The 25729-nt window shown below is 35.7% G+C and overlaps 3 protein-coding genes, 1 long non-coding RNA gene and 1 pseudogene across 4 annotated transcripts; 2 read left to right on the top strand and 3 right to left on the bottom strand.

Annotated features, from left to right (window-relative positions):
- Positions 1 to 4761: 4761 nt before the first annotated feature.
- LOC130974092 (uncharacterized) lies at positions 4762 to 11805 on the bottom strand (annotated as a pseudogene).
- A 46-nt stretch (positions 11806 to 11851) lies between these two features.
- On the bottom strand, positions 11852 to 14289 carry LOC130974094 (uncharacterized). The gene is made up of 3 exons (XR_009084399.1): positions 13391 to 14289; positions 12270 to 12326; positions 11852 to 11920 (listed from the first exon to the last, which is right to left on the bottom strand). It is a non-coding gene; the product is annotated as an uncharacterized LOC130974094 (long non-coding RNA).
- A 781-nt stretch (positions 14290 to 15070) lies between these two features.
- On the top strand, positions 15071 to 16726 carry LOC130977059 (uncharacterized). The gene is made up of 4 exons (XM_057902058.1): positions 15071 to 15179; positions 15710 to 15991; positions 16105 to 16594; positions 16666 to 16726. The coding sequence occupies exons 2-3, from the start codon at positions 15721 to 15723 to the stop codon at positions 16386 to 16388; spliced, it is 555 nt and encodes a 184-aa protein (XP_057758041.1). The 5' UTR covers positions 15071 to 15179; positions 15710 to 15720; the 3' UTR covers positions 16389 to 16594; positions 16666 to 16726.
- A 1830-nt stretch (positions 16727 to 18556) lies between these two features.
- Positions 18557 to 20567, top strand: LOC130976827 (uncharacterized). Its single transcript, XM_057901758.1, has 8 exons — positions 18557 to 18604; positions 18689 to 19160; positions 19236 to 19322; positions 19448 to 19576; positions 19667 to 19801; positions 19983 to 20095; positions 20166 to 20259; positions 20345 to 20567. The coding sequence occupies exons 2-8, from the start codon at positions 18723 to 18725 to the stop codon at positions 20516 to 20518; spliced, it is 1170 nt and encodes a 389-aa protein (XP_057757741.1). The 5' UTR covers positions 18557 to 18604; positions 18689 to 18722; the 3' UTR covers positions 20519 to 20567.
- A 384-nt stretch (positions 20568 to 20951) lies between these two features.
- LOC130974693 (protein FAR-RED ELONGATED HYPOCOTYL 3-like) lies at positions 20952 to 22377 on the bottom strand. Its single transcript, XM_057899552.1, has 3 exons — positions 22175 to 22377; positions 21520 to 22085; positions 20952 to 21068 (listed from the first exon to the last, which is right to left on the bottom strand). Exons 1-3 carry the CDS (start codon positions 22374 to 22376, stop codon positions 20952 to 20954), a joined length of 885 nt encoding a protein of 294 aa, XP_057755535.1. The 5' UTR covers position 22377.
- Positions 22378 to 25729: the final 3352 nt, after the last annotated feature.

The following is a 25729-nucleotide window of genomic DNA, read 5'->3' as shown; positions in this document are numbered from 1 at the left end:
TGAACTTCTTGCCTTCATATCCCATATCCACCAATTCAGCTTCATTAATAAAATCATTGAATTTCTGAATGGATGATGCTGATTTCATCCTCCCTCCCTCCTTCCCATGGTGAGCCTTTATAGCGTTGAAGTCTCCTACCACCAATCGATGCTCTCCCGAAGTATCCATAATCTGAAGTAGCTGCCCGAACTGCGCTTCTCTAATTGATTCATCTGTGTGGAGATGCACAGCAAAAACTTCCCATGTCTTTGCATTTTGACTATCCTCCCATGCAAAGTGCACTAGAAATGATTCAAAAGCTTTGATTTGCACCTTCGTTTCCTCCTTCCAAGCAACCATTAACCCTCCTGTATGTCCAATCGGGTCCAAGCAAAACAAATTCGAGAAACCAACATCCTTAATCACCCTCTCCACATGCGAGGTATTGTTTTTGGTTTCACAAAGAAACAATACCTCGGGAGAATGAGATTTAACAATCCCTTTAATGTTGTGAACTGTAAGGGGTTTCCCCAAACCCCGACAGTTCCACATTGTCATCTTCATGGATCCTTGGGTGCCAATTGTTGGGCGGCACCCTCCCCCTTCTCAGTTTGACTTGTTTCTATCGAACAATGCTTCTTACTTGCTGCCATATCCTCCTTTTCCCCTGTTCTCCTTTTAACCCCTGTTACCTTGTTGCCCATTTTACCTCTCCTTGCCATCTGTTTCCAACTCAACTTGTGTTTTCCTTTGACCTCAGGTGAATTGGCCGAAGCACTAAAAGAGAGTATGCCGTCTGAGGTATAATTCTGTTCTGAATTTTCTTCTCTATTCTCCATCTGTGCTACTTTTTCACTATTATATTGCTTTTCCTGAACTGTCTGATCAGCAAGGCCCAAAATCCTCCTCTTCTCTTTCTGTGTTCTACTTTTCACTTCATCTTCCTCAACTCCTTTTCGCGTGTTAACCTCATTAACTGAAAGACTTGCAAAGCTTTTAATCAGGTTTAACGGAGTTGGCTTTCTATCTCTTTGGTTTTTCTTCTCTGACTGTTGGTCATAATGTGGGTTCTGGTTCTCTTTTTGGGAGCTAACCCTCCTTCCAAATTGTTCAGCTCTGACCCAAGGCCCCCATTTCTCTTCCTCAACCTTCCCTGCCGCTGAATCCTCAAGGAATTTGCTGCATCCGCGAGCCTCGTGTCCCAAGAATCCACAATAGTAACAAAAGTTTCCTATTCTTTCATATTTGACTTGCAGTTCAATCACCTTCTTATCTCCCCCTGCAATCTTCATCGATCTTCGCAATGGTTTTGTGACATCCAACCCAATCTGCACTTTAACTATTTGCTCCTCTTTTCCTCTTAAAATAAATAAGTCAACATCCATCACTTCCCCCATCACTCTCCCCAGCTTCCTACCTAATTCTTTCGTTTTACAATGTTCCGGTAAACCCCACAACTGAATCCATATAGGCACTTTCAGGAATTCAGTTTCCACAATTGAATCCTCTCCTTTCCATCTCTTTAGGTTGAGAATATAATTTTTAAATAGCCAAGGGGCTCCATTCTCAATCCTAATCATCTCAATCTCCTTTTCAAAGAAAAATTGAAACACGTTGCCACCATGATCCAAAAATTTGAAGCCCACCGGCTGTCTCCAGATTGCAAGTAGAGCAACCTCTAACGTACCAGCACTAAACTTACGATCAGCCATTAATCTCCCAACTAGACTTCTTGTACATTTCTCCAAACCTTCCTTTATATCCTCCTCCCCAAATTGAATAATTTGGTCTTCCTCCAGTACCTCCAATGCACCTTCTAACCCCTGAAATGCAGCAGATGCTGCCATGATCAAATCGTATGAGACTTACTCACAGAAATTTAATAAGGATTAACCACAAAACCCTAGCAGAGCACTTTTTTAAAAAACCCTAGCAGAGCACTTTACATATATTTTGAAAAACCCTAGCAGAGCACTTTTTTATTTTTTAGCAGAGCACTAATTGTCATCAGCACTTAGTGTTAAAATCTAACCCATAAATAATATAATGAATTTTCTACTTTAAAGTTGATTAGTTGCACCTTCTAATTAGTTAACGAACGATAGATTATATATAATTATTGAAAGTAAAATGGAATGAATATTTATATATATTAATATAAGGTGGATAAAAAATTTTATAATTGTCTTTTTATATGAAGTAATTTTTTTATTATTAAATGATAAATTATAAAATTTGATTTTAATATATTATAAAATATTTTTTTAAATATAATTAAATAAATAAATCACACTTTTAATACAAGTATTTTTTATAAGAAAATATTTTAATATTTTCGTTTGAATAGGTGCTTTAATGTAAAATCCTAGTTTTGAGGAGGGGTCATCCTCCACGTACCAACCAACCAATCAATCATTCTATGCAAATTGCAAAAGAAAATATATTCTTTTTTTTGTTTTGGATGCTTTGCCTATATATGTTTCATTTTGATTCAAAATAAATGATAATAATGTAATGATAAAAGTTGTGTTTGGCCTAAAAAGACTGAAAATCCACACCTTTAGTTTGTTCTAGTTTGATTTTGACTTTCTTGTCACTTTTCTTCTTGTAAATTATTACCAATCGACCTAACTTAAATATCAAACTAAGGGGGCAATGCTAATTAATATACCAAAAGAACTAATTTTATGATCAGAAATATTTGATAACAAAAGAAAAAAAAAGTCAAAAATAGTTAAAATTTTATTTTTTTAAATATTTATTAATTATTATTAATTGTTGTAACAACAATAATTAAGTAATATTAAATAAAATAAATTCTGATTATTTGTTTTATCTCCCTAATATTACTATTTCATGAAATTGATTATCACAACAAAAGAAAAAAGCCTTAATTATAAGGTGAAAACTCACATATATGTAATTATTTTCATGTGAAATTGATAATTGAGAGTTAGATGTGATAATTTAGTTAAATATGTCAAATTATCTATCGACTCTCAACTATCAATTTCATATAAAATTAACTGTAGTTAAGTTTCTACTTAATTATAAATACGTGGAAATGCAATATAATGTGATTTTTTGTCCCATCTTTATTTTAATCAACAAATGGAATTTTCTAAAAAATAATATATTGCTATAGTTGTAAGTATTATTATTACAGTCTATTATTTTTTAGATCAATAGAAAAAAAAAATTCGGATATCCGTCAGTCGAAAACTACCGACTAATCCTTGGTCATATATAATTTCATCTTTCTGTGGTTAAGAGGTTGATCATGAAATCTTGTTATTTTCCATGATGACGAAAACAATGACATGAGAAACGGACAGAAATTAAAGTCTTATCTGATCAACAAATTATAGCCAGACATGTACGCAGAGTGCATGCATGCAATTGTCTAAATCCTATTCCTATCAACAATAAATTCAAAATTTAGCATAGAACAAATTAATGTGGCATGCATGATTAATTAAACTTATAATATTATTAATTCATAATTTCATATATCCAAATTACACCTGAAAATCTATCAAAAGGATTCTTGTTATATAGTTTGTTGCCAACCAATTCATGGGTTCAGCAGAAACCTTTTTATTGTAGTGCTTATCTCATATATACATTACATGCGTTTATGTTTTCACTTTTCAACAAAAAATGTGGTTAAATACATTCAGCCACACTTTTAAATGCATTAGTCACACTTTATTGATGTTAAATGTCTGGATAAAATGATAAATATATGCCATGCGTGCATAACAAAAAGAATCTTGCTTCTGCCTCTTCAATTTGATTGTAGGGACATTATATTTATCATTCAAATAATAAATTAAAATAATTTCCATACCTTGCGGTTCAATAATTCCATTAAAAAATTATACAGACATTAGTATTACTTAAAAATAACCTAAAAAGTTGAAGGTGAAAACTCAGGTGCAGTCGACTTCACGTGAAGTTGATAGTTGAGAGCCGTTAGATAAAAATTTAGTCAAATCAGTCAAATCATCTAACGGCTCTCAATTATCAACTTCACGTGAAATCAATTGCACCTAAATTTTCACAAAAAATGAAACACCGTAAAAAATCAAATTAAAAACAAAATTAGCAACTTTTAACGAATAGTAGTCTCAACAATTATTTATTTAATTAACTCATATTTTAAGACCTTGCGCACGAAGAATCCCAGTTGGTTTGACATCAGGACATTCTCTGTCGTTGCTCATACATACGTTATTCTTTTACCTATAATAATATGCTTCATCATGCATGCCACTTTATATATAAGATAATGTAATAATAAAATAATAATGATATGAACTTATGATTAATTATTCCTTCTTTTCTGGCAGGTTTCAATTTACAACATAACAAAAGCTGGAATATAAAACTTCAGATACTTTTTCATTTAATCAGTTGCTGCTACATTAATGTATATTATTTTTTGTCCACCTGCCATCGTATTGTTTAGCACCACTATAAGCTGTGAAACTTTTGGTAGTACTTTTTCAATTTTCATATTTTAATATAATATTTATTAAAAAAATATTTTAACATCCACACAATATTAAAGAAAACATAATTCAATCTATACTATACATTTCGTTTTTTTTTTTTTTGTGATAAATTAATATAAAAGACTATTAAGAGATTTTTTAATTAAGAAAAATAATCAACTACTCTCAAATTATCAAAATACATTAATATAACTTTTTTATTTTTACATTGATATAAATTTTATACTGAATCAAGTTGACTTGAAGAAAATATAAAAAATCAAATCAAATTTTCATACATCTCCTACACACCCACCACATATCATCCCTACAAAGAATTACAAATTTTAACAAAAATTGCATTAGACTCACGTCTAACCAATCTGAAATTTCATGAGACAAAAAATAAAAAAATAAAAGAAAATAGAGTGCTTCATTTAAATCAAAACTGGTCCTCTTTGAGACATTAAGACTACATTTGTTTCCTGGGATTGAAACTAAGATTGAGTATAGTGTTTAGAGACTGAAACTAAAATTTCTAGGAACAGAAACTGAAATGTTAATATTTCTTTTCAAAAATACTCTTATTTAACTTTTCAAATTTTAAATCCACCCCTCAATCTCTATGTTTATCTTAAACTAATCATGATACTTAGACATAACTCATTCATGTACATTTTACACCAAACACAGACTTAATTTAGTATTTGTCTCTTAGTCTCTATTTTTCAATCTCAGTTGCAAACCCAGCTTAACATACAACATGAATCTATTGCTTGCTAGAATCCATCACATATCTTGTAGATATCAACATCAACTTTAACGAGATAACCCCACACTTGAAAAAGTTACCAAATGAGAATACGGCCCAAAATTTTCCCTAAGATACAGTTTTTATTAGTTTCTATAAAGACTTCTCAAGCAGTCATGGATGTGTTCATCTCATTCAGTATGCGGAGGTATCTATTATGGTCTAAGGTGTTCTTGAAGCCAGGAAGGAAATCTATAAAGAACCTTAGAACTGCAGCAAGACGTTGACTGTCATTGGAAACAAATGCTGCTTCCAAGAACAATGCGGGCCGGATGCTATCCACCTGAAAATAATTCCGATATTGGTTTACTTCAGAGTTTTGCAATTTTAGAGGGCGTAAAATCATTAACCAAGACCCAATGACCATTTCTTGTTTTTCCCTATACATTTATTAGTCATTGGTCTGTCTGTAAATACTAGCTCTAATACTTTCTCTTTAAAACAGTTGCTTTTCATCTTTGACAATTTCATGAATCAATAACCACGTTGCTCATCTCTGAAGTAACTACTAACTACCAGTAACACAATCTCCCCAACCATAATGCCAAAAACATTGCTCAATTTGGATTATAAACAATTACCAGTTAAGTTACTATGCAGTGAATGATGGAGTTTTTGCAAGCAATAACACCAGCATAGTTGATAATTACCTTGAATTTCTGTGCATATCGTAATGCTTCCATGTGGTATCCATCTTGCAGTAGCAGCATCACATAATCATGATGTAAACCAAGCTGTCTCAGCATGTCCAGTCCAAGCTTCCTAGTTTGCATATTCTGACGACCAGACTCTAGGAGCTGTAGTGCAACTTCCTTAGAGGGGTCCAAAATCTATTACAAAGAGAGTCTAATTTCAAAATAAAACTTAACAATAATTTAGTATAAAGGCCTTGCACCTCCAAAATAATAATAGAGAAATTTCAGTAACCTTGTTTATGACAAACAACCCAAGTTCTGCATATCGTTCATTGCGGACCAGCAATTGAATTATCAATACATACAGATTTGACAGTGCTCGAATCTTTTCCACATTTGCACTGCAATAATTAATAGAGAACATTGAGGATCTGGTCCAAAAATAAAAAAAATACTAGCAGTATTGCACATAACCTATGGCAAAATGATGCGAATGTGGAATTGCGTTGTGTAGTTAAGGAATTTAAGTTGCAGACTTCAACATCTTTTAAATAGGCAAAACTAATATTCTCTGTTGTACACAGAAAGTGGAAAATCTATGGTAAGCTTTTTGGAGCTAAAACTGTAAAACAGCTTCTAGACTATTGAGTGATAGCATACCTGTGAAGGAATTCAATAATGATGGCAACCAAGTAAGAAGGGTCTCCAACCATCTCTTCATCAATGGGAGAAAAGACAAAGCTGTACATCTCATCTGGTGAAATTGCTGCGGAGGCGAGTTGGGATTCCTCTTGCCCAAGCTGCAGAGATGGTTGTGTAACATAAGCATTATGAACTTCAGTGCCATCGGAGTTCTCATCGGAGTTCTCATCGTTCACTTCATCCCCAACTTGGGTCTCCTTTGAATTGCATTTTGGATTTGCAATACGGGACTCATCCTCAGAATCCAGACTTAAAGCTTTACTAGAAGATCCTCTGTCCACCCTTGCATCGGATTCACGTGCAATTGATTTTCCAATTGCATTTGTTCCTACAGCAGATACGTCAGCACCAGCATTTTGTACACTAGATGCCGATGGCTTCTCTGGCTTCAGGCCCTTAAGATAGCTACCGGTCTTAATTGAATGAGAGTATGAGGTAACCACTACGTGTATAGCTTTGGCAACTACAGGTACAGGCCTATGCTCCAGAATAAGTGTTCAAATTATACCTAAGCACAATTGTTTTGCCTGAAAGAGCAGAAATGAGGTTATGTATTCCAATATAATCAAATAACTAACTTGAAGTTACAAACCAAACTAGTATACGTTTTTTTTAAATATCTGAAAGAAAAAGGAAAAAGAAAAATACAGGCAGCAGGCAGAACTATAATCCCACACCAGTAACATACATGCTCTAACAAAGAAAGAAGGTCTGCAGGAAGATCACGGAGCAAAAGAAAGCCATCCCTAAACTTATATAGGTGAGAATACCATTAACATATGTAGTCTTTTTCTAGGAAAAAAAAAAAGTAAAATAAAAGCATGGCCTTAAGGGCCCATTTATATAAGGGATTTTTCCAGAATCACATTCTGAATTCCAGTGCAATGTCTTGATAAAGTATACAAGCAAATTTAGCATTCTTAGGTTTAGCAAGACTGCTGGAGAATTGGTATCCCAAAAGCTAAAAAAAAAAAATCAATATATGGTTTCGCTGCAGACATGATACATGACAGAGCTCAATGGCGTTGTTTGATTCATGTAGTCAACCCCACCTAGTGGGACAAGGCTTTGTTGTTGTTGTTTGTTTGTTTGTATATGTAAAATCTTGAAAACACACATACGTGTGTAACTTTTCCAGGCAATGAACACGAAATCATGCTTTTTGTATATATATAGCAGATGGTAACTGTTTTGTCTAACACTATTCTTACGTGCCTTGTTGCTCAACCCTAGCTAACAATCACATATTTTCTTCTTGTGCACGACGGGATACTACTGCTTCATTATTGTATCCTAAAGCACTAATCAAACCTAAAGTATTGCTCCGGTGAGGTGGAGTGTGGGGGAAAGATACCTTGTTAGCTTCCAACTTCCTCCGCTGCAGGAACTCTAATATTGATGGGGCCTCTGAGATACTGGCAGAAATTGCCTGCAATATAAGACTACTCGTGAAAAGCAAGCACACTAAACATGATATTGATACTCAAGAAGAAATTACTTACCTCTAAGTCTAAATGAAACTTCCATAATAACTTGTTGGTCACATCACATACAAGGTCAGGCACTAGAAAAGTCCATGAATCGGCATAGGTAACTGCTTCATGATTACTCACGTTACTGTATGAACTGTGACTTTCTCTACCACTAGATTGAGACGTAGTAGTACTGGACCTAGGAAAACCTCTTAGCAATAAAGGAAGGGGTGCAGATATCGGAGCTCGAGAATCTGCAAAGAGATCATAAAATATGACAACCTTTGCTTCAATTTGATGGATAAGAAGTACATTGTCAACCACACTCACAGCAACCCTGCTGGAATATATTGGTAGAGAACCCTGCAAATATCATGAACACAACTCTCGTTTCATATTGTCTATAGTTCCATGCAAAACCACACAAGATAAAAGGATGAAATTACTAATCCTAGACGTACATATTTTGTTTTCCAAACTTCTACTACAAAATTTTAAGCAAACGTTAATTTGGTCAATTAGAAGAAACAGAATTGTATTGACTTTAACATAATGAATCTAACTAGGTCAAATTAGAAATCTCTTCAAGTATGAGAATCTAATTCCTGTCCTGATATTTCTTATTGAATTATAACAATCTGATTGCTTATCCATGGTCAATTAATAACAAATTTCTTTTATTCTAGTAAGTAAATTGATAGGCACTTCGTGCCTAGTGATTTGATTTCTTGAGTTTTAAAATAAAAACATAGTATTAAAATTGATAATGGAGTAAAACCAAAAAAATTTTAGTTTAACAGATTTGAGCAAAATGAGTAAGACTATAAAAGGGAACATAAATTGTTATGAAAAAGCAATTTTCTTGACCAACCCATTATGTGAATTAATTGTTCTATATATGAAACAATAAACCTAAAAACGTCACGTGAACTCCCACCCCACACAAAACTGTATCTGTTTAACATAATAAAATTGACGTGCCTGTACCACCAAGGTAGGACAGAGGACAACATTCCCCACAGAAAATTGACATTTTTTCAGAAGCTATGTTAAGCTAACCTAGGTATTAGTATTGAATGCAGTGTGATACTATATGTAAATACAATAACAAAATATAGGTATGGTAATATATATTAAACAAAAAATATCATGATTATATATATAATAAAAATAAATATTAGTAAAACATTTATCAACATTTATAATATAATTGAAGAAAAATACTTTATATGGGCAAATTTAGATTTATATATTGAACTTTTCAAGTAATAAAATTTTAACATAGTAAACATTCACCAAAAGGAAAACTTTTAGAATTATGCAAAAGAAAAAAAAATACAAATACAAAATTATAATGAGTATTGATACAGAATGGGTATTAATATAGGTAAATCACCAAAATTGAAGTATTTGTGCATAATAGTTCCGAGGAGATTTCTAATTTTCTTTTAAAGAAAAGACAGTTTAGGGTAAATTCAAGAGTAACTCATAAAGAAATTTGAGTAAACCAACCTGCTGAATCACAGCATCACGATATAGCCTATATGAATGGAGTAGCATAGCAACACTATCAACTTGCAAGCAATATATCCTACCATAACTGTAAAAAGAAAAGGCCAAAAAATCAAAAACAGAAAACCAAAAAACAAAAAACAAAGTGAGCTGTGTAAATTATGACGACTTAAGCTTGAATGCTTAAAGAAATCAAATACTGATATACATACACAGTGATAATAAAGATGTCTTCAGCTGCTAAAACAGGCTTACTATTGGCCTCAGATTTGGCCATAACCATGTCAAACCTTGGCAAGCGAACAATATCTGCAGATGAAATCTAACAAGAAATGCGTTGCTGTATTAGCCAAATGAAATAACATGAAGTTCATCAGTTGACATTCTACACTGATACTCTTAAGCAACATGACGAAGCTGCATTGATACATGTCTTTTTTTCTGAACAATAATGATCTCAAATCCTCTTTTGACTAACAATAAATTACAATTCTTCCATGAGCTACAAAGCAGGTCAGCAGTATTGAAATTTAGCTACAGCTTAATATTATAAAGCATTCATCTTTGCACATACACTAATTACAAATCCTAGTTCATGTCATAGCAAATAACTTGTCCTGTCACAAGGTAATTTCATGATGAATCTTATTATTATTTGACAAACCAAATAAATGTATTTCTAACATAATAATTAGCATGAAACAGGAAGTATAATATGCAAGTTTTACCTGAAATCCATGGAATGTCTTGCACTGCATTCCAGAAGCAAGAAGAACCAACCGACTTTCATGTGTGTAAACGTACCAACTCACATTCATTTTCTTTGTTTCGACCATTTGAAGTGATTTAGAGGCTGAATTATATGCATACAAGTCTAGGCCACTGTTGAAATAGATTGTAATTCAGTTGTTTATTTATTTTATGTTTATATATATAAAAGAAGAAAAACTGTACATTTTCAGCTAATAAATATTTTCTCTATCTTTTGTTGTCTTCAATAAATTTAACATCAAAATGTATTAAAAAGCTGCATCATTAAAAAATGTGAATTTTATCACCAAAGAGGGGTGGAAAAGTCAACAATACCTGGTCTTAACAATTACAATATCACATTGTTGGCTATCAGTCCAAAAAAACCCAAGTATGCTTTCTGATTCTGGCCTGCACTTAAGGCTAAAAGTTTCCCTTGTCTCTCTGATCTGAAATTGTATCTCATGGTTCGATCGTTGGATCGCGATAACCTTTGTGTCTAAAGAGTATCGAATAGCTAAAATAAGCCCCTCACTTATTAAATCAGTGGCGGGATCAATAAGAGGATCAAAGGGAACAACTTTCCATGAAAACACCTGAACATTAAAACAACCATTCTGGATTCAACATTTGAATAAGGTAGTATGGAAATAGATTAATAACAAATCATTTCAAAGTAATGTAACAAGGTCGACATCATGTTTCTCTAAATAAGAAAATTTTACAAGGTACGTCATATTACTTGATCAGCTGTTGGAGAGAGTAGCAATTTGTTTCCATCATCATAAAACAATCCCTTTGATCCAGGAACATTGCACCGAAATGGTGGATACTGAATGTAAGCATGTGAAAGGCCACCAGTGCCGCTGAGACCTATATTAGGTTTTGATGTTGATGCTTTTCCAGCCATGTTGCTGAGTCCTCTTTCACTACAGCAAACCTCTAAATTAAATATACTAGACAGCAGATTTAAGTAATGCATCTTAATTAACAGGTGATACAAGGACTAAAAGTTAAACCTGTGCTATGTCCAACTATTGGACCTTCCTCTTAGACTGATGGCAGCAAAATTCTTCTCTAAATACTTCTCTTTCATAAACACTAAGCTATTTAGTGCGAGCTTAAACGTTCTTTTTCAACTGATTTATATAATATAAGATATATCAGAAATGCAAAAAATATAGCAACTATTCAGCTGTACAACATAATAACTACAAAAAATAGGAAGAAAAACCAACAGTTCTTAAAATTAGTAGTAGTTTGTAGCCCACAGAAGTAATTAAATGAAGCTTTCGGAAAGGTTTCTGTTCAGTCTTTCTTGAATGCTTTTGCTCAGAATGAAAAACATAGAAGGTATCTTTTGCTTTTTCCTTAAATTGAAACAAACAACTTTATAGCTGAACTGACAAGCCACGGTAGTAGCAAAAGTTTCAAGGCAAGCCAATTGTAGAATACAATACCGTATTCTGCATACAACTTTTTAATGCCAGAAACTCCTTTGCACAGACATCACGTTCAATCTCTGGAACCTTGGATGCAACACAGCTCCCATATGCTTTTGCCTATTAGATGAGATTAACCAAATAAATTTTTATAATCAACCACCAAGTACCAACCAATGACTATGAAAGGACGGAAAGAATATAAGAGAAAAGACAAGCACTTAATTTACACAATGCAACTCATTACCTCCCTTTGCCAGCAACAAGATGTTTAATCACAACCACAAACATACTTCAAAGTGAAAAATGATAAATTCATGTCACCTATTACTAAGAAGCTACCAAAGTTATTATGTAAATTTTAAGACCAACATGATGTTCTACTTCTGCATGCAATTTCATTATGTAACTCAAAATCAAAATCAAAATCAAAATCACAGTTGTGGCTCACTCTAAGATAGAAACAAACCTGAGATGTACAATTCACTAAAATGCGCTTGAGAGTAGAAGTAGTTTTCGTCTTTTCCTTCATGTCAAAAACACTGCAAAATTTACAAAAAACTAAAACTACAACATAGCTAACAATCTTAATATCGAATATTCTGAATTTTCAAAGACCATTGATAAAATTTTAATTTCTCCTTAAAAACCTCAAATCACCAGAACAACTATAGTTCAAATCGAATTTCTAGCAACAAACAAATATTAAGCCCCCAAATGACCCTTTTCGCCCCAATTCGCTTTCACAGAAGATTAGAAATTGTTAAATCATAGCACACAATTATAATTGAATATCTAAATTAAAAAGAAAAAGAATATATAAAAAACGGAGTATATGCATATTAATCCGAGAATTGCAAACAAAACAACTCAAATCAAAGAAAAAGAAGAGAGCAAAAGCTAGTTCACCATTAAGAATGTGAAATATGCATATCTACTTCTGCAACAGAATAACGAATCGCAGATGACGAGGCAAGCTTGATTATGTTTATATACGATTCATTTTCAACAGTGGAACTACCTAACAGTCTCGCGTTAATGCTTCAAACCAAGGTTCAGAAAACCGGACCGGTCATCAAACCGCTCTAGCTACTGGTTTACTGATCCAACCGGTTTAACCGGAAGAACCGTTTCAGAATAAAATAATAAATAAATTATAAATAAACATCATAAAATATAATTATAGTATAAATCTTAAATATCTTCCAAATTTAAAACACTATGAAATGTCAACCAAATCCATATGATTTTATCAAAATACAAAGTTAAATAGTGAAAAGAGCAATGGTGCAAACAGCAACAGTACAACTAGAAACAATCATTAATCGCTCCTAAATTAATTCAAAACAGTAGCATAACAAATAATCACCCCTAAATTAATTTAAAACAGCAGCATAACAAAATCACTAATCACAAATCACTTATCACAAATTCAAAATTCAAAACACTCAATGCCATAAATCCATAACAAAACAGCAGCATAAGTGCATAACAAGTTAACAACAGCAGCTTAACAAGTCACTAATCAGTAATCCCAAATTCCAAACTCAAATCAGCAGCATTGATCAAACTAAATTAGTAAATTTATACCAGCTACCATCAATTTATTTTTGTATTTTGCAACCCCTTGTTCTGTTTTGCAGTTTTGCTTCCTTCCACTTGATCAAATTAGATGTATTGAATCCAATTGCCAACCCTTCATCCAATGGCATAGCCCCCTTAACTGAAAGCCGCAATTTGGTGCAGCCCCACTTGCCCATTAATGTCTCCCACTTCCATATATATATACACACAGAATTTATTATTATGCTAAACCATACATTGTTAAACTAGAGGCAGAGGGTTGCATATTAAGCTTGACAAAAATGTCAGAGCTTCCATTTCCACTAACCTCAAAAATGCAACCTCAAATCCCTGAAAACAGAGTAACACAGACTCAAGTTTCCACTAACCTCAAATCAGTAAATCAGTAATCACAAATTCCAAATTCAAATCAGCAGCATTACAAAAGACCCAAGAAATCACAAATCACAAATTCAACTTCAAATCCTCAACAGAGTAACACAGACTCAACTTTCCACTAACCTCAAATCAGTAAATTAGTAATCACAAATTCCAAACTCAAATCAGCAGCATTACAAAAGTTATAAAACAGCAACCAGCAACCAACAACCAGAAATTACAAAACAGCAATTACAAAGTTAAAAACATAACTGAAATTACAAAGAGCTTCCATCATGGCAAAACCCAAATCACTCTGATTCTCACAATAGCAATAGCAATAGCAACAAGCAACAGCATCAGATTCCGCAATCAATCATCCAAAAACTAAATCAAATCAATCGCATAGTAAATTAATTGCAAGAACCCTCCGTATGGAAAATGAAATTCGAGCAAAAACCACACAAATTAAAACAACCAACAAATCAGTGCACCCAAGCAGCTTGCAGAACAACACACAAAAATCGAAGTAGTATATGAAACGAGAGAGTACAGAACTCACAGGAGATGCAGTAGACAAGCCAGCCAAGCGCCAAAACATCTTGAATTCTCAGAGGAGGAGGAAGAAAGAATCGGATCAGGCAGGGCGCAGAAACCCTAGCGCCTCGGGTTCCCAAATCGAATCAAAAACGGGGGAAACTCTAGAATCGGGAATAGGGGCGACAAGACGACGGCGCGCAGGACGAAGACGATAGAGGATGGACGCCGAGCGAGGAAGAAGAGAGCGAAGTGCGAACAGGGGGTTGAGAAGAACCACGGTCAGGAACGAAAGAGAGAGGGAGCACAAGTTGTGGGTTTGGGACAGGGGGAAGGACGAAGTCGCGGAAGCACCGACAACCACGACAGCGGCGGCGGAACCGGGCAGAAGAAGTTAGAGAAAGTTTGGGATTTGTTTCTTCAGAGAATGGCTTTGAAGGAGGGGGCTGGGTTTGGGGAAGGAGCAAGGTTCTGAAAACCGGACCGGTCATCAAACCGCTCTAGTCACTGGTCCACTGGTCCAACCGGTTCAACCAGTGGTTCAACCAAAAAAACTATTTTAGAATAAAATAATAAATAAATTATACGGGCCTGCTACACATACAAGCATACAAGCAACCAAGTTGGCCCAGCCCAAACACGAAACACGCGCACGAAAGAGAGATAAGATGCCGCGTCCAAATCACGCGCTCAGCATTCGAACGGTTACGTATGGGAGACTCTTCCACTTCTTCCACTTCTTCCATTTCTCAAGGCACTTTCAAATCAACCAAACCCTCTCATTTTCGAGCGAAGATCAACTTTCAAAATATAGAAATCGTAGTTCGAAAACTGCATCAAAACACCATCAACCTCTCTGTGAAGAAGAATCTGAAGAAAAAACAAACCAAGAATACTCAACGTAAGTGCATTAAAATACTGTATATTTTACTTTTCTTCTACGTCGTTCTGATAGGGTTTACTGTTACTGTTGCTTCTTTGTTATACGTCGTTCTTCTGAGTTATACGTCGTTCTTCTTAGTTCTACGTCGTTCTAAGTTCTCCTGCTATTTTTGTTGATTTTTGGGGGTTTATTCCGTATATTCGGGGGTGTAAACTGCTTAACCTTGTAATGTGGCTTTATATTGAAGCATGGCTGAGTGATATCTCTCTGATATCTATATGGATGTATCTGAATAATATCTATGGGTGTATGTCACTGTAATCAATGGGTGTATCTTGTTTGAGATCTTTGGGTGTATCTCACTGTTATGAATGGGTGTATCTCACTGTTATGAATGGGTGTATCTTGCGAATATCTGGCTGTCTTGACTCATATATATGGGTATATCTTACTGTTATCAATGGGTGTATCTTAGTTGTTATCAATGGGTGTATCTGAGTCATATATATATGGGTGTATATTACTGATGTCTTTGGGTGTATTTTTAGTTTCAGAAAAAATGGCAGCAAGAAACCAAACCAAAGACCTCAAATGTGCCACACATCTCCTGAATGATAAGTTCAGAAACATGACTGAGGAGAAGAAGGCCATTGTCAGGGATCTTGGATTCGGTGGGTTGATGCACATCCCACCACTGAGGGTGGATCACCAACTCTTGAGAGAGTTGGCAAAAAACTTCAAACTTGGGGAGAACAAACTGAGGACAGGATATGGTTCTTTCCATATAACCCCGAAAAAAATAGGTGATGCGCTTGGCATCAATGCAACAGGTAATTAGCTCAAAATTATAGATGTATATTAAGTTGTTGCTTGGGTGTATATTAACCTGATGCTTGGGTGTATCTGAACTGACTTGGTTGCTTTGTTGTTTTCCTTTTTGTAGGAGATCTATTTCCTGAGAAAGTTGACTACAAGAAACTTTCTGAATCTGACAAAATAATTTATAAAAGATTCCAGGGTAAGACCCTCAAAAGTCTTACCGATGAAATGATGGAAATCGGCGTTGGCAACGAAGAGGAACGCCTGATGTTCAAGAGGATATTCATCCTCTACATACAGATGGCGTTCCTTTTGCCAACGACGATAAACAAAATATCGCCGGTGCACCTGGTCCCGATTTTTGAGATGGAGGGCATAGAGGAGAGAAACTGGGGGGGCATGTCTTGACCTTCATGATCAGGGGCATAACAGACTACCAGGAGAAGAAGAAGAAGGCAATCAATGGCTGCCTCTTCGCCCTGATGATAATCTACTTTCACCTTTCAAAAAACAAACGCAACAACAGGGGTGAAAGACCACCAAAGCCATGGATTGCCAACTGGACTAAGGAGCAGTTGGTGAAAAGAATGAATGAAGAGAGAGAGGAAACTTTGGTGAGTAATCATAATAAGTTAGTGTACTTTATTTACCCTAATGGTGCTAACTAAAATATCTCATGTTTCAGGGGATTCTGAATTTGGCAGAGACAAAAGAAAAAATGAGAAAAAAAGAAAAAAAACAAAAAGAACAAGAAATAAAAAAAAAACAAAAAAAAGGAAGGCGAGCTCAACATCGTCTTCGGAGACAGAAACTACCGAGAGTGAAACTTCTACCTCTGAGTCTGAGGCTCAAGAAGACTCGGAGGATTCGGGAATTAAACACCCTGGCAAAAAGGGGAAAAAGTAAGTACCATACTTGGGTGTAATTTCTTTATAGGGTTTGGGTGTATTTTGCTTGTCCACGTTGGGTGTATGTAGCTTATTAAGCAGGGTGTGTTTCTTTTGCTGCGTTGGGTGTATATTGTATACTCAGTTGGGTGTGTCTCATGAATTCAATTGGGTGTATTTTTAGTATGTTCTAAATGATGATTGTTTGCCTGCAGAATGGACTCAAGAAAAAGAAAGCAGAGGGAAGAGGAGTCGGATTCTGATTCAGAATCTGAATCTGAACCAAGTGACGAGTAATGTCCTGAAATTATTACTCCTTTCTTTTGGCTTCGTTATAAAGATTTCGTGTATTAACTGAAGCGTCTGTTATTGACTTATAGGAGCGAAGAATCATTGCCTGCGGAGAAGGAGAAGAAAAAGAAAGAAACAAAAACAACTCCAAAAGAGTAAGCACTTCTTTGGATAAAATTCTGTGATAAAATTAATTTTTATTTCTGATTGGTACTGTTTTTTTTTCCACCCAGAACACCACAAAAAAAGAAAAAGTAGTTGTGGAGGATTCACCTCCTGAAGAAGATCAATACTTTGACGGGTACAGTACCTCATAAGCTATACTATGGTCTATCATCGTAATTATTTTTGTTAACGTCTTATTTTATGAATGTAGTGAGACATATGAAATATCGAGTGACGAACTTGATGAATGGCTAGGGGAAAACGTTCGTAAATCTGCTGCAGAGGGGTATGTCTTGCTGTGCTGTGTATTTGAGATTTTGGTGTCTTTTGTTTGCTAATAATTGTATCTTGTTTCGCAGGGACAACCAGCCTGACCTGGGATCGACAGAAGATCGCTATGTGTCCTCTGAAACGTAAGAAGCTTTATTATTTAATAAAATCTTGTTATGTATTCTGTGAAACAATATGGGTGTATTATGTGCATCAAGTTGGGTGTATCTTGTTCACTAAGTTGGATGTATATTTGTTTTGAATAACATGAAATCTGTTTAGACTACCGGCTGTCAACTTGGGAAGTGATGATACTTCCTCTCAAAGACGCACAGAACAGAGTAGTGTAACCCTGCCGTCTCAGAGCATGTAATTTCTCTTTCAAATAACCGTTACTTTTCTTCTTCTAATAACTTCTACTTCTAATTCTGTATATATTTTTTTTAGAAAAAAAAGCCCTTTATTATTTTATTCAAGAAAAAAAAGGCAGCAAAAAAAAGCAAAAACTGCAACTATGTAAGTTCTCAAAAAACAAAGCCCGTCTTCTTTTTGAATTGTTCGGGTGTATTTGTTGACCTTCTTTGCATGTATTTTAGGTTGACTCCGGACAATTCGAATATGATGGTTGTTAGGGAACAAACGCAGTCGGAAGCGCTTGCAATGTGAGATATGCAAGAATATTTCAACCTTATAACCTTAATATTTTCAAATATGTTGTTAACCTTTCATTTTTATTCTTGTTTAGAGTCCCAATCCAATTTTTTGTGCCGCCATCCCAGCAAACAACCACTGACGCAGATTCCGAACCAACCCCTATGCTACAGATTGAAGGGGCTAGAGAAACGTAAGAAATAGTATTGGGTGTATATTTGCTTAATGTTTGGGTGTATATTTGCTAAGAGTTTGGGTGTATACTCTTCCTGATCGATTTTGTGCAACTGTGCAGCACTCCTGAAACCCCAAACAACATCAAGAAACAACACCCAAGCTTCCCCCAGCTCCAACAAAAATGTAAGTTAATTAGACTAGAATCAATCCTTGCTTGTCATCCGTATATTCTTATTCTTACTCTCATTCTTATACATACTGATGTAGTCATCCAGACGCCGAGGACGCTGCTGCCCTGTTGATGATGGCACGGACAGCAAGCTATGTTCCTAAAACAGATCTGCCGATGCCATCATTCAGCCTCGGATTGACAGATTCAAGCCAGGAGGGGGCGTCGACGCAGGAGACAGAAAGGGAAAAATCTCCAGAAACTGCAACTATACTGGAACAATTGGACAGTTTGGTCCAAAAGTTAGCAAAGGGAAAAGACGAAAGTCCGCAAATTCGGAGGGAGACTGGGGGAGAAAGTTCTGCTAAGTTTGAAACACCGGGGGGAACAAATCAAATTCCGGATGATATGAAAGAAAAGTGCTACATCTGGGGGACGAGACTGAAGGAGGATGCAAAGGGCGATACTAACGAGTTTGAGGAGATATGCACTGTGACTGGCCAAGGAGAGTACATTTTGATGAGAACGCACCTTGCATCCCTCCAGGCAAACAGTGATATAGAATGTCAGGTAATTTTAGACTAACATTAATGTTTTTACACCAAAGTCAACTGCAATGGTTATTAATTTAAAATTGATTTCTAGGTTGTATCTGCCATCTGCCTCATCCTAAACCAGAAAAAGGAAAAGAGGTTTCATGCACAAATATACTGTCTCCCCCCAGATATTGTGGTAAGTGTTACTTCTACGAACTTTGGGTGTATTTTATGCATTGGTTTGGGTGTATTTTTTTAGCTTAGATTGGGTGTAAGTTGTTTATGTTCATGTTTTCATTTCTTGTATTGCAATTCTTGCAGAGCATGGCACTTTCTGATCACCCAAAGGGGAAATTCATATCTCCGAAAACGAACAGAGAATTCAGGGTGGAAGCCTACCCCAATTTCATTCCCTTCATAGATAGGAAAAAATTAAGTTCGCATCCATATGTAAGTTTTTGTTTCGTAAATTTGTTAGTACGCTTATTTACTTATATGCCAAGTAAAATAACAGACTGTTGAAATGTGGCAATCTTTCAGATTTTTGCTCCTGTTTGCCACTCGGGACATTGGTGGTTATGGCTGATAAATACAAGAACGCGGAAATGTCAAATACTTGACCCGCTGCACAAAAAAGCTCCAAGCCATGAGAGAAAGGACATTAATAAATTCACTGTAAGTTCCCTCTGTCTTCTTTACTTTAATAGATACGTCTGTTTTGAAAGTTGAGTTGGGTGTATATTCTATATTCAATTGGGTGTATATTCCATATTCAATTGGGTGTATATTCCATATTAAGTTGGGTGTGTCTTGTCAATTGACTCGGGTGTATTACTGACTTGTTTTGGTATTTAAGGGATATGTATTTTCGAGATTGATAGCATATGCCGGCGGGAAACCTCTCGAGAAAGGCGAAAAGGAGAAGGAAATTAAAGCCCCATATGTTAAAATTTCAGGCCAAAAAACAAGGTATAGATTTGTGACTCTGAACCTTAAACTTTCCTAAATGAGATTTGTAATTTATTTTCTTCGTTTTCAGCTATGACTGCGCTATTTACGTAATGAAGTGGCTTGAGTTAATAGAGCCGGAAAACATTAAAAAGGGGAAGTATGAATGGGATAACTGGACACAGGTAACTGTCTTTAGAAGTATATAACTCTGTATTACTTTACTGAATTAATATTTCTGTTTAAACATAACATACTTTTTAATTGTAGGAGGAGGTGGACCACTACAGAGTGGAATATGCTTCCCGGATACTATTTAGTGAGTTGAATAGACAGAGAGATCAGGCAATTAGAGAGAGTAGTGCTATAAGGCTGTCGAAGCCATCCTCTGTATTATTGAGTCCGTTCTGTCAGATTAATTCTGAGGATATAGAAACTGGGTAGTTTGTAAATTGAACAAATGATGTAAATGTTTGCCATTCAATTTATTCAATGTATATTTTTTCCCATAGTTAAACTATCTGTGCTGCTAAACTGTCTGTGATGTATTTAAAAACTGTATTACAGGTGGTAAAACATAAAGCAAAAAATCAAGGCATACGCATATTATAAATTGTTACACCCAACGCTAGTCTAATAATACACCCGAGGTTGAGTAATAATATACACCCAATTGTCTGTGCAGTATTCAAAATGAATGAATTACAACTACTAAAATATGAAAAAAAAAAAACATCAACTGAAAAATACGCCCATAACCTGTGAAATTTTACAGCTTTTGTTCTATATGTATCTATATATGTGTCTATATGTAAATTGTCTATTAACAAAAATACACCCAAAGGTAACAGGGATTTTACACCCATACTCCCTATAACTATACACCCAAAGAGTTATCCCCTGCTGCTGGTACCCTGAACTGATAATTTATAACTTGTCCCTGGTATTGGCTGCTACTTGAATGCGCCGCTGATGCAGCATCAAACAGGTTTATCTGAATATAACACTCACGCATTAGCTAAACAATTAACTAGAAAAATAAACTCAATCGCCACAGATTTAAAGAACATCACATTTACCTCGCTTAAAACTTTTGTCTTCTTTTCTTTGTGGCATTTGCAATCTGTTTCTCCAGCTTTGAACCTAGCCTGTTTTTTGGACGTCCTCTTGTTCGAATCCTTGGCGGGCTTTGAAGCTCGTTAACGGATTCCAAGTTGGCGTCTTCGTGGGATAAAGAAGATGTCCCCTTCCTTTTGGCTTTTACTGCTTCCATCTCAGCCATGACGTTGTCGTACGCACGGTGCAGAATTGCAGTCAGCTCCTCTGATTCGGAGGCAAATTCGCAAATATTTTGCGAACGGAAAACAAGTTGGTCGAACCTCTTGCTTCTTGGCTCAATTAGTGGCTCGTCGTGGCTGCTCTTGATGTGTGTGTTGCCTCTTTACCTTCTTGCTCCATCGTTCCAGTATGTACCTAGGGGACACTTGGCTTACTTGTTCGAAGCTTAACACGCTTAGTGCGTGACGGCACAGTATCCCTCTCGACTCGAATAATAAACATTGGCATTTTACCTCGGCTGCAACTGAGTCGTAGGTAACCGCGAACTTGTCCAATATTGAGCTGGAAACTTGTTCTCCAACTTCGTATACTGAATAGCCTAGAGCAGAATTCTTTAATCTGGTGATGCAATTCGCCTTTCCTCTGAATTGGGCTTGGACTTCCCTAAACTTTGCTTGGGTGTACGCATCTTGAAACTGAGTTTCGATGGGGGATTTGGTTGCACATGGTATGACCGTATGAAAATCTGCAGCATCTGATTCTCTCTCTGCTTGCTCCCTGCTTCCGAGGCAATTATCGTACTGTTTGACGAACTGAATGAGCGAGCTGTTACGGGTGATGTACTTGTTAAAAAATGAATGCATGCTCTCGCTCCTTTGTGTGCTTCTCATCCCTGCCCAGAAGTGGTGGTCCAGATAGATAGGAACCCATATGTGACGGTCTTCGTACAGATCTGCATAATACACCCAAACACACACTGTAAAATACACCCGAGAGACAGTACAATTTACACCTCTGCTGCAGAATTTAAAAACACATTACCTGAGAGCCACTTGTTGTCCGCAAGACCAAAATTCACCAGAAAATCGTTCCAATTCCTATCGAATGAGTCTTTGCTGTGAGAGTTCCAAACAACATGGCTCATTTGTTGTTCGACATCGGCGTGTGCCTTGTACCCGTTTAATTTGCTTGGAATCTTCTTCATGATGTGCCAAATACACCAGCGGTGAACTGTTGTTGGCATACAGGCCTCTAGAGCCCTTTTCATTGATGCGCACTGATCGGTGAGAAACCCTTTCGGAGCGTTTCCTCCCATGCAACGAAGCCAGCATTGAAATAACCATTTGAATGATTCAATTTCTTCGTTCTTCATCAAAGAGCATCCGAGAAGTGTTGACTGGCCGTGGTGATTCACCCCGACAAAAGAACCACAGACCAAATTATACCTGAAACGAAGTGCCATGGTCCAGAATGCAAAATCATTAGGTACACCCCAACAAATGCTTATAATACACCCAATGACACGGCCAATATACACCTCTGCTGCGGATTAGTAAAAATAAATTAATTTAGCATCATAAAAAGGGACAGTTTGTTACCTGTTTGTATTGTAGGTGGTGTCGAATGAAATGACGTCTCCGAAATACTCACAGGCGGCTCTGCTTCTTGCGTCGGCCCAAAAGGCCAGCTTAATCGATTGATCCTCCTCGAGTTTGAGCTCGAAAAAGAAATTCGGATTCTTCTCTTTCATCCTTAACAAATATTTCCCGAATTCCTTTGCATCTTCTTGTTCGGAAACATTCCGCACTTCCCTGGTAATGTAATTCCTCACGTCCTTTTCGATGAAATTTAACTCGCGGTGACCCCCGGCAGCCGCAACAAATGATTGGTAGGTTTTGCTTGGTCTGATACCGGCCTCGTCGTTATTCTCTATCGTACGACGAATGGACATGCTTAGTTCCCTGTGCTGTTTGAGCATCTCTGCTTTGCTTGGACAGCAGGGGTGTGAATGATCCAGCACAACCTTTGAAATGATCCAAGCACCGACATCCTTCAATGTGTGTATATAAATTCTTGCAGGACAGTTTAGACCGGCTGTCGGATTGGTCTTCTCGGTTGGAGATATTTTAGATTTCCATTTTCCCTCTCTGCTACATGTAATCAGTTGATTCTTAATCTCGTTTCCCTTCCTATTTGTGCACCGAACTCTTGTAGAGAAACCTGCAGCCTTGGCGTAGTTCCTGTAAAATTTTCTGGCATCTTCAAGGGTCGTAAAGGTCATTCCGACCTTCGGAACAAGCTCGTCATCAACAACAGAGAGAGGCTGCACAATAAATCGTGTCAGAACTGTGAATACACCCATAAGTATGATACAAAATACACCCAATCATGGCTAATATGATACACCCGAACCGAAACAACTCAACTACAGAATGACCTTTAAAGCCATAAACTCTCAATACACAGACTGCAGAATACACCATGTCAAAAACTAAAAACACACACAATCATGTCTGATATAATACACCTGAACAACAACAACTCAATTAAAAATAACAAAAAACCAGTAAAGTGTACATACACCCACACTTATAGCTAAAATACACCCAAAGAAGAAATTGATCTACACCCGAGCGTCTGCTATAAATTCCAGGTAATTAAACAATGTTCAGCAATTTTTTAAACTACACAATGCTATACAAATTACTGTAAATCAAACCTCAGGAACTTCGTTAGATTCAAATTCATCTGCTATAAATTCCAGGTAATTAAACAATGTTCAGCAATTTTTAAACTACACAATGCTATACAAATTACTGTAAATCAAACCTCAGGAACTTCGTTAGATTCAAATTCATAATCCACATCGCCTGGATTCAACGCAGAATCTGAGCTTGAAGGATCCATTATCTTCAAAACGAGTTCGAACTTTGATTTCAGAAAACAACAAATCAAGAGAGAAAAACGAAGCTCGAGATGCAGAAACAGAAAAAGAGAACGTAAACGAAGAACATACCAGTGAGAAAAGAAGAGGAAAAGATCGATGGAGAAGAATGAGGAAAACGCGCGAGAAGAAGCACAACGAAATCTCAAAATAACGAAAACGAAGAAGGAAACAAATATTTTAAATTTGGAAGTTATATATACGCGGCATATTATATAGCGCGTGTAATCAACGTACCAGGAGGAGCGCGTATTTTAAATTTATTGTTTAATAAACTTGTAAAGCATACAAGCCCTAATGGCTTGTATGCAGAGCTTTTCCGTAAATTATAAATATGCAAGTATTAAGTTGAGGGTATAGGGTAGTATGAAAATGACCATAAGTAAACAACTATATCTGACCTCAACAATCAGCCTTCAGCACCAAACATTACAAAACATTAACCAATAATCACACTAAACCTGCAACTAGCAATTACAAAACAGCAACTACAAAACAGCAACAAACATTGTACATTATAAAACATTCCAAATCAGTGATGACACTAAACCTGCACCCAGCAACCAGCAATTACAAAACAGCAACAAACATACAAAACATTACAAAACATTAGAAGAAAATTTGAACAAAAATTTCAGAAATTAAAAGGAAGAAGAAGAACCAAGCATTCAGAAATTAAACAAATAAGTAACTATTTAAACAAATCAGTAACTATTTCAACAACAAAATTAAATACCAACAGCAGCAATGCAGCATAACAAATCACTGATCACAAATTTCAAATTCAAAACACAGATCACAAATTAATTAATTTCAGATTCAAAAATCACAAATCACAAATCACTCATCAGACATTCAAAATCAAATTCATAACACTGAAACAGCTCAAAATCAAAAAGAAATTTCTTGATTTTAGCTAAGTAATTTTTGGTAGAAAGACTCGGTTTCTTCACACTTTTTAGCTTATTCTTGAATTGTCTCAATTTTGTTTTGTTTGAACTTTGAAGCAATGAAGTGCTGCTACAACTTGAATATTTGACTAAATGAATTTAATTCAATTAAAATTTCAGGAACAAAAAATAAGAATCTTATTATAAAATTGATTTTCATTATTGGCCATAGCGGAAACAACACTCTTCCCATCATCCTTCATTTCGTTATTCCGATAATGTGAAGATTAAAATCAAATTAGCTCAAATTTCTTTAATAAAATGAAAATATGAGAAACAGGTCGACGAAAATGAGCTGCAACCGAATAATCGAATCAAATATAATTATTATCACAAATATAGGGTATGATAAAGGATGAACTAATATTCAAATAGTCACCATCACGATTCACGATTACGGGTCCCTTGTAATAAGCTTTTGATATGCATTCAGAATTTCCATCAAAGTACTACAACTTTGAATCTACGATAAATACTTAAAAGCAATCACAACTTCACAAGCTGAATAACAAAAGACCAATACACAAATTTAAAAAAAAAATGAAAAGCTGATTGAAACAGGGGAAAAAGAAATCCAAGGGTCACTTTCGCTCTCATCCAAGGCTGTGCTGGATTGGAAACAAGCAAAAAACCTCAAGCAGCTTAGGGGTTTTTTGGGTTTGACAGCTCAAAATCAAAAACAAATTCACTAACCTTCCACTG

The sequence above is a fragment of the Arachis stenosperma genome, chromosome 4 (genome assembly GCF_014773155.1).
Source record: "Arachis stenosperma cultivar V10309 chromosome 4, arast.V10309.gnm1.PFL2, whole genome shotgun sequence".
NCBI classification, from domain to species: Eukaryota; Viridiplantae; Streptophyta; class Magnoliopsida; order Fabales; family Fabaceae; genus Arachis; species Arachis stenosperma.
Note: the sequence above shows the minus strand (reverse complement) of the source record. Positions and strands in the feature narration are given on the sequence as shown.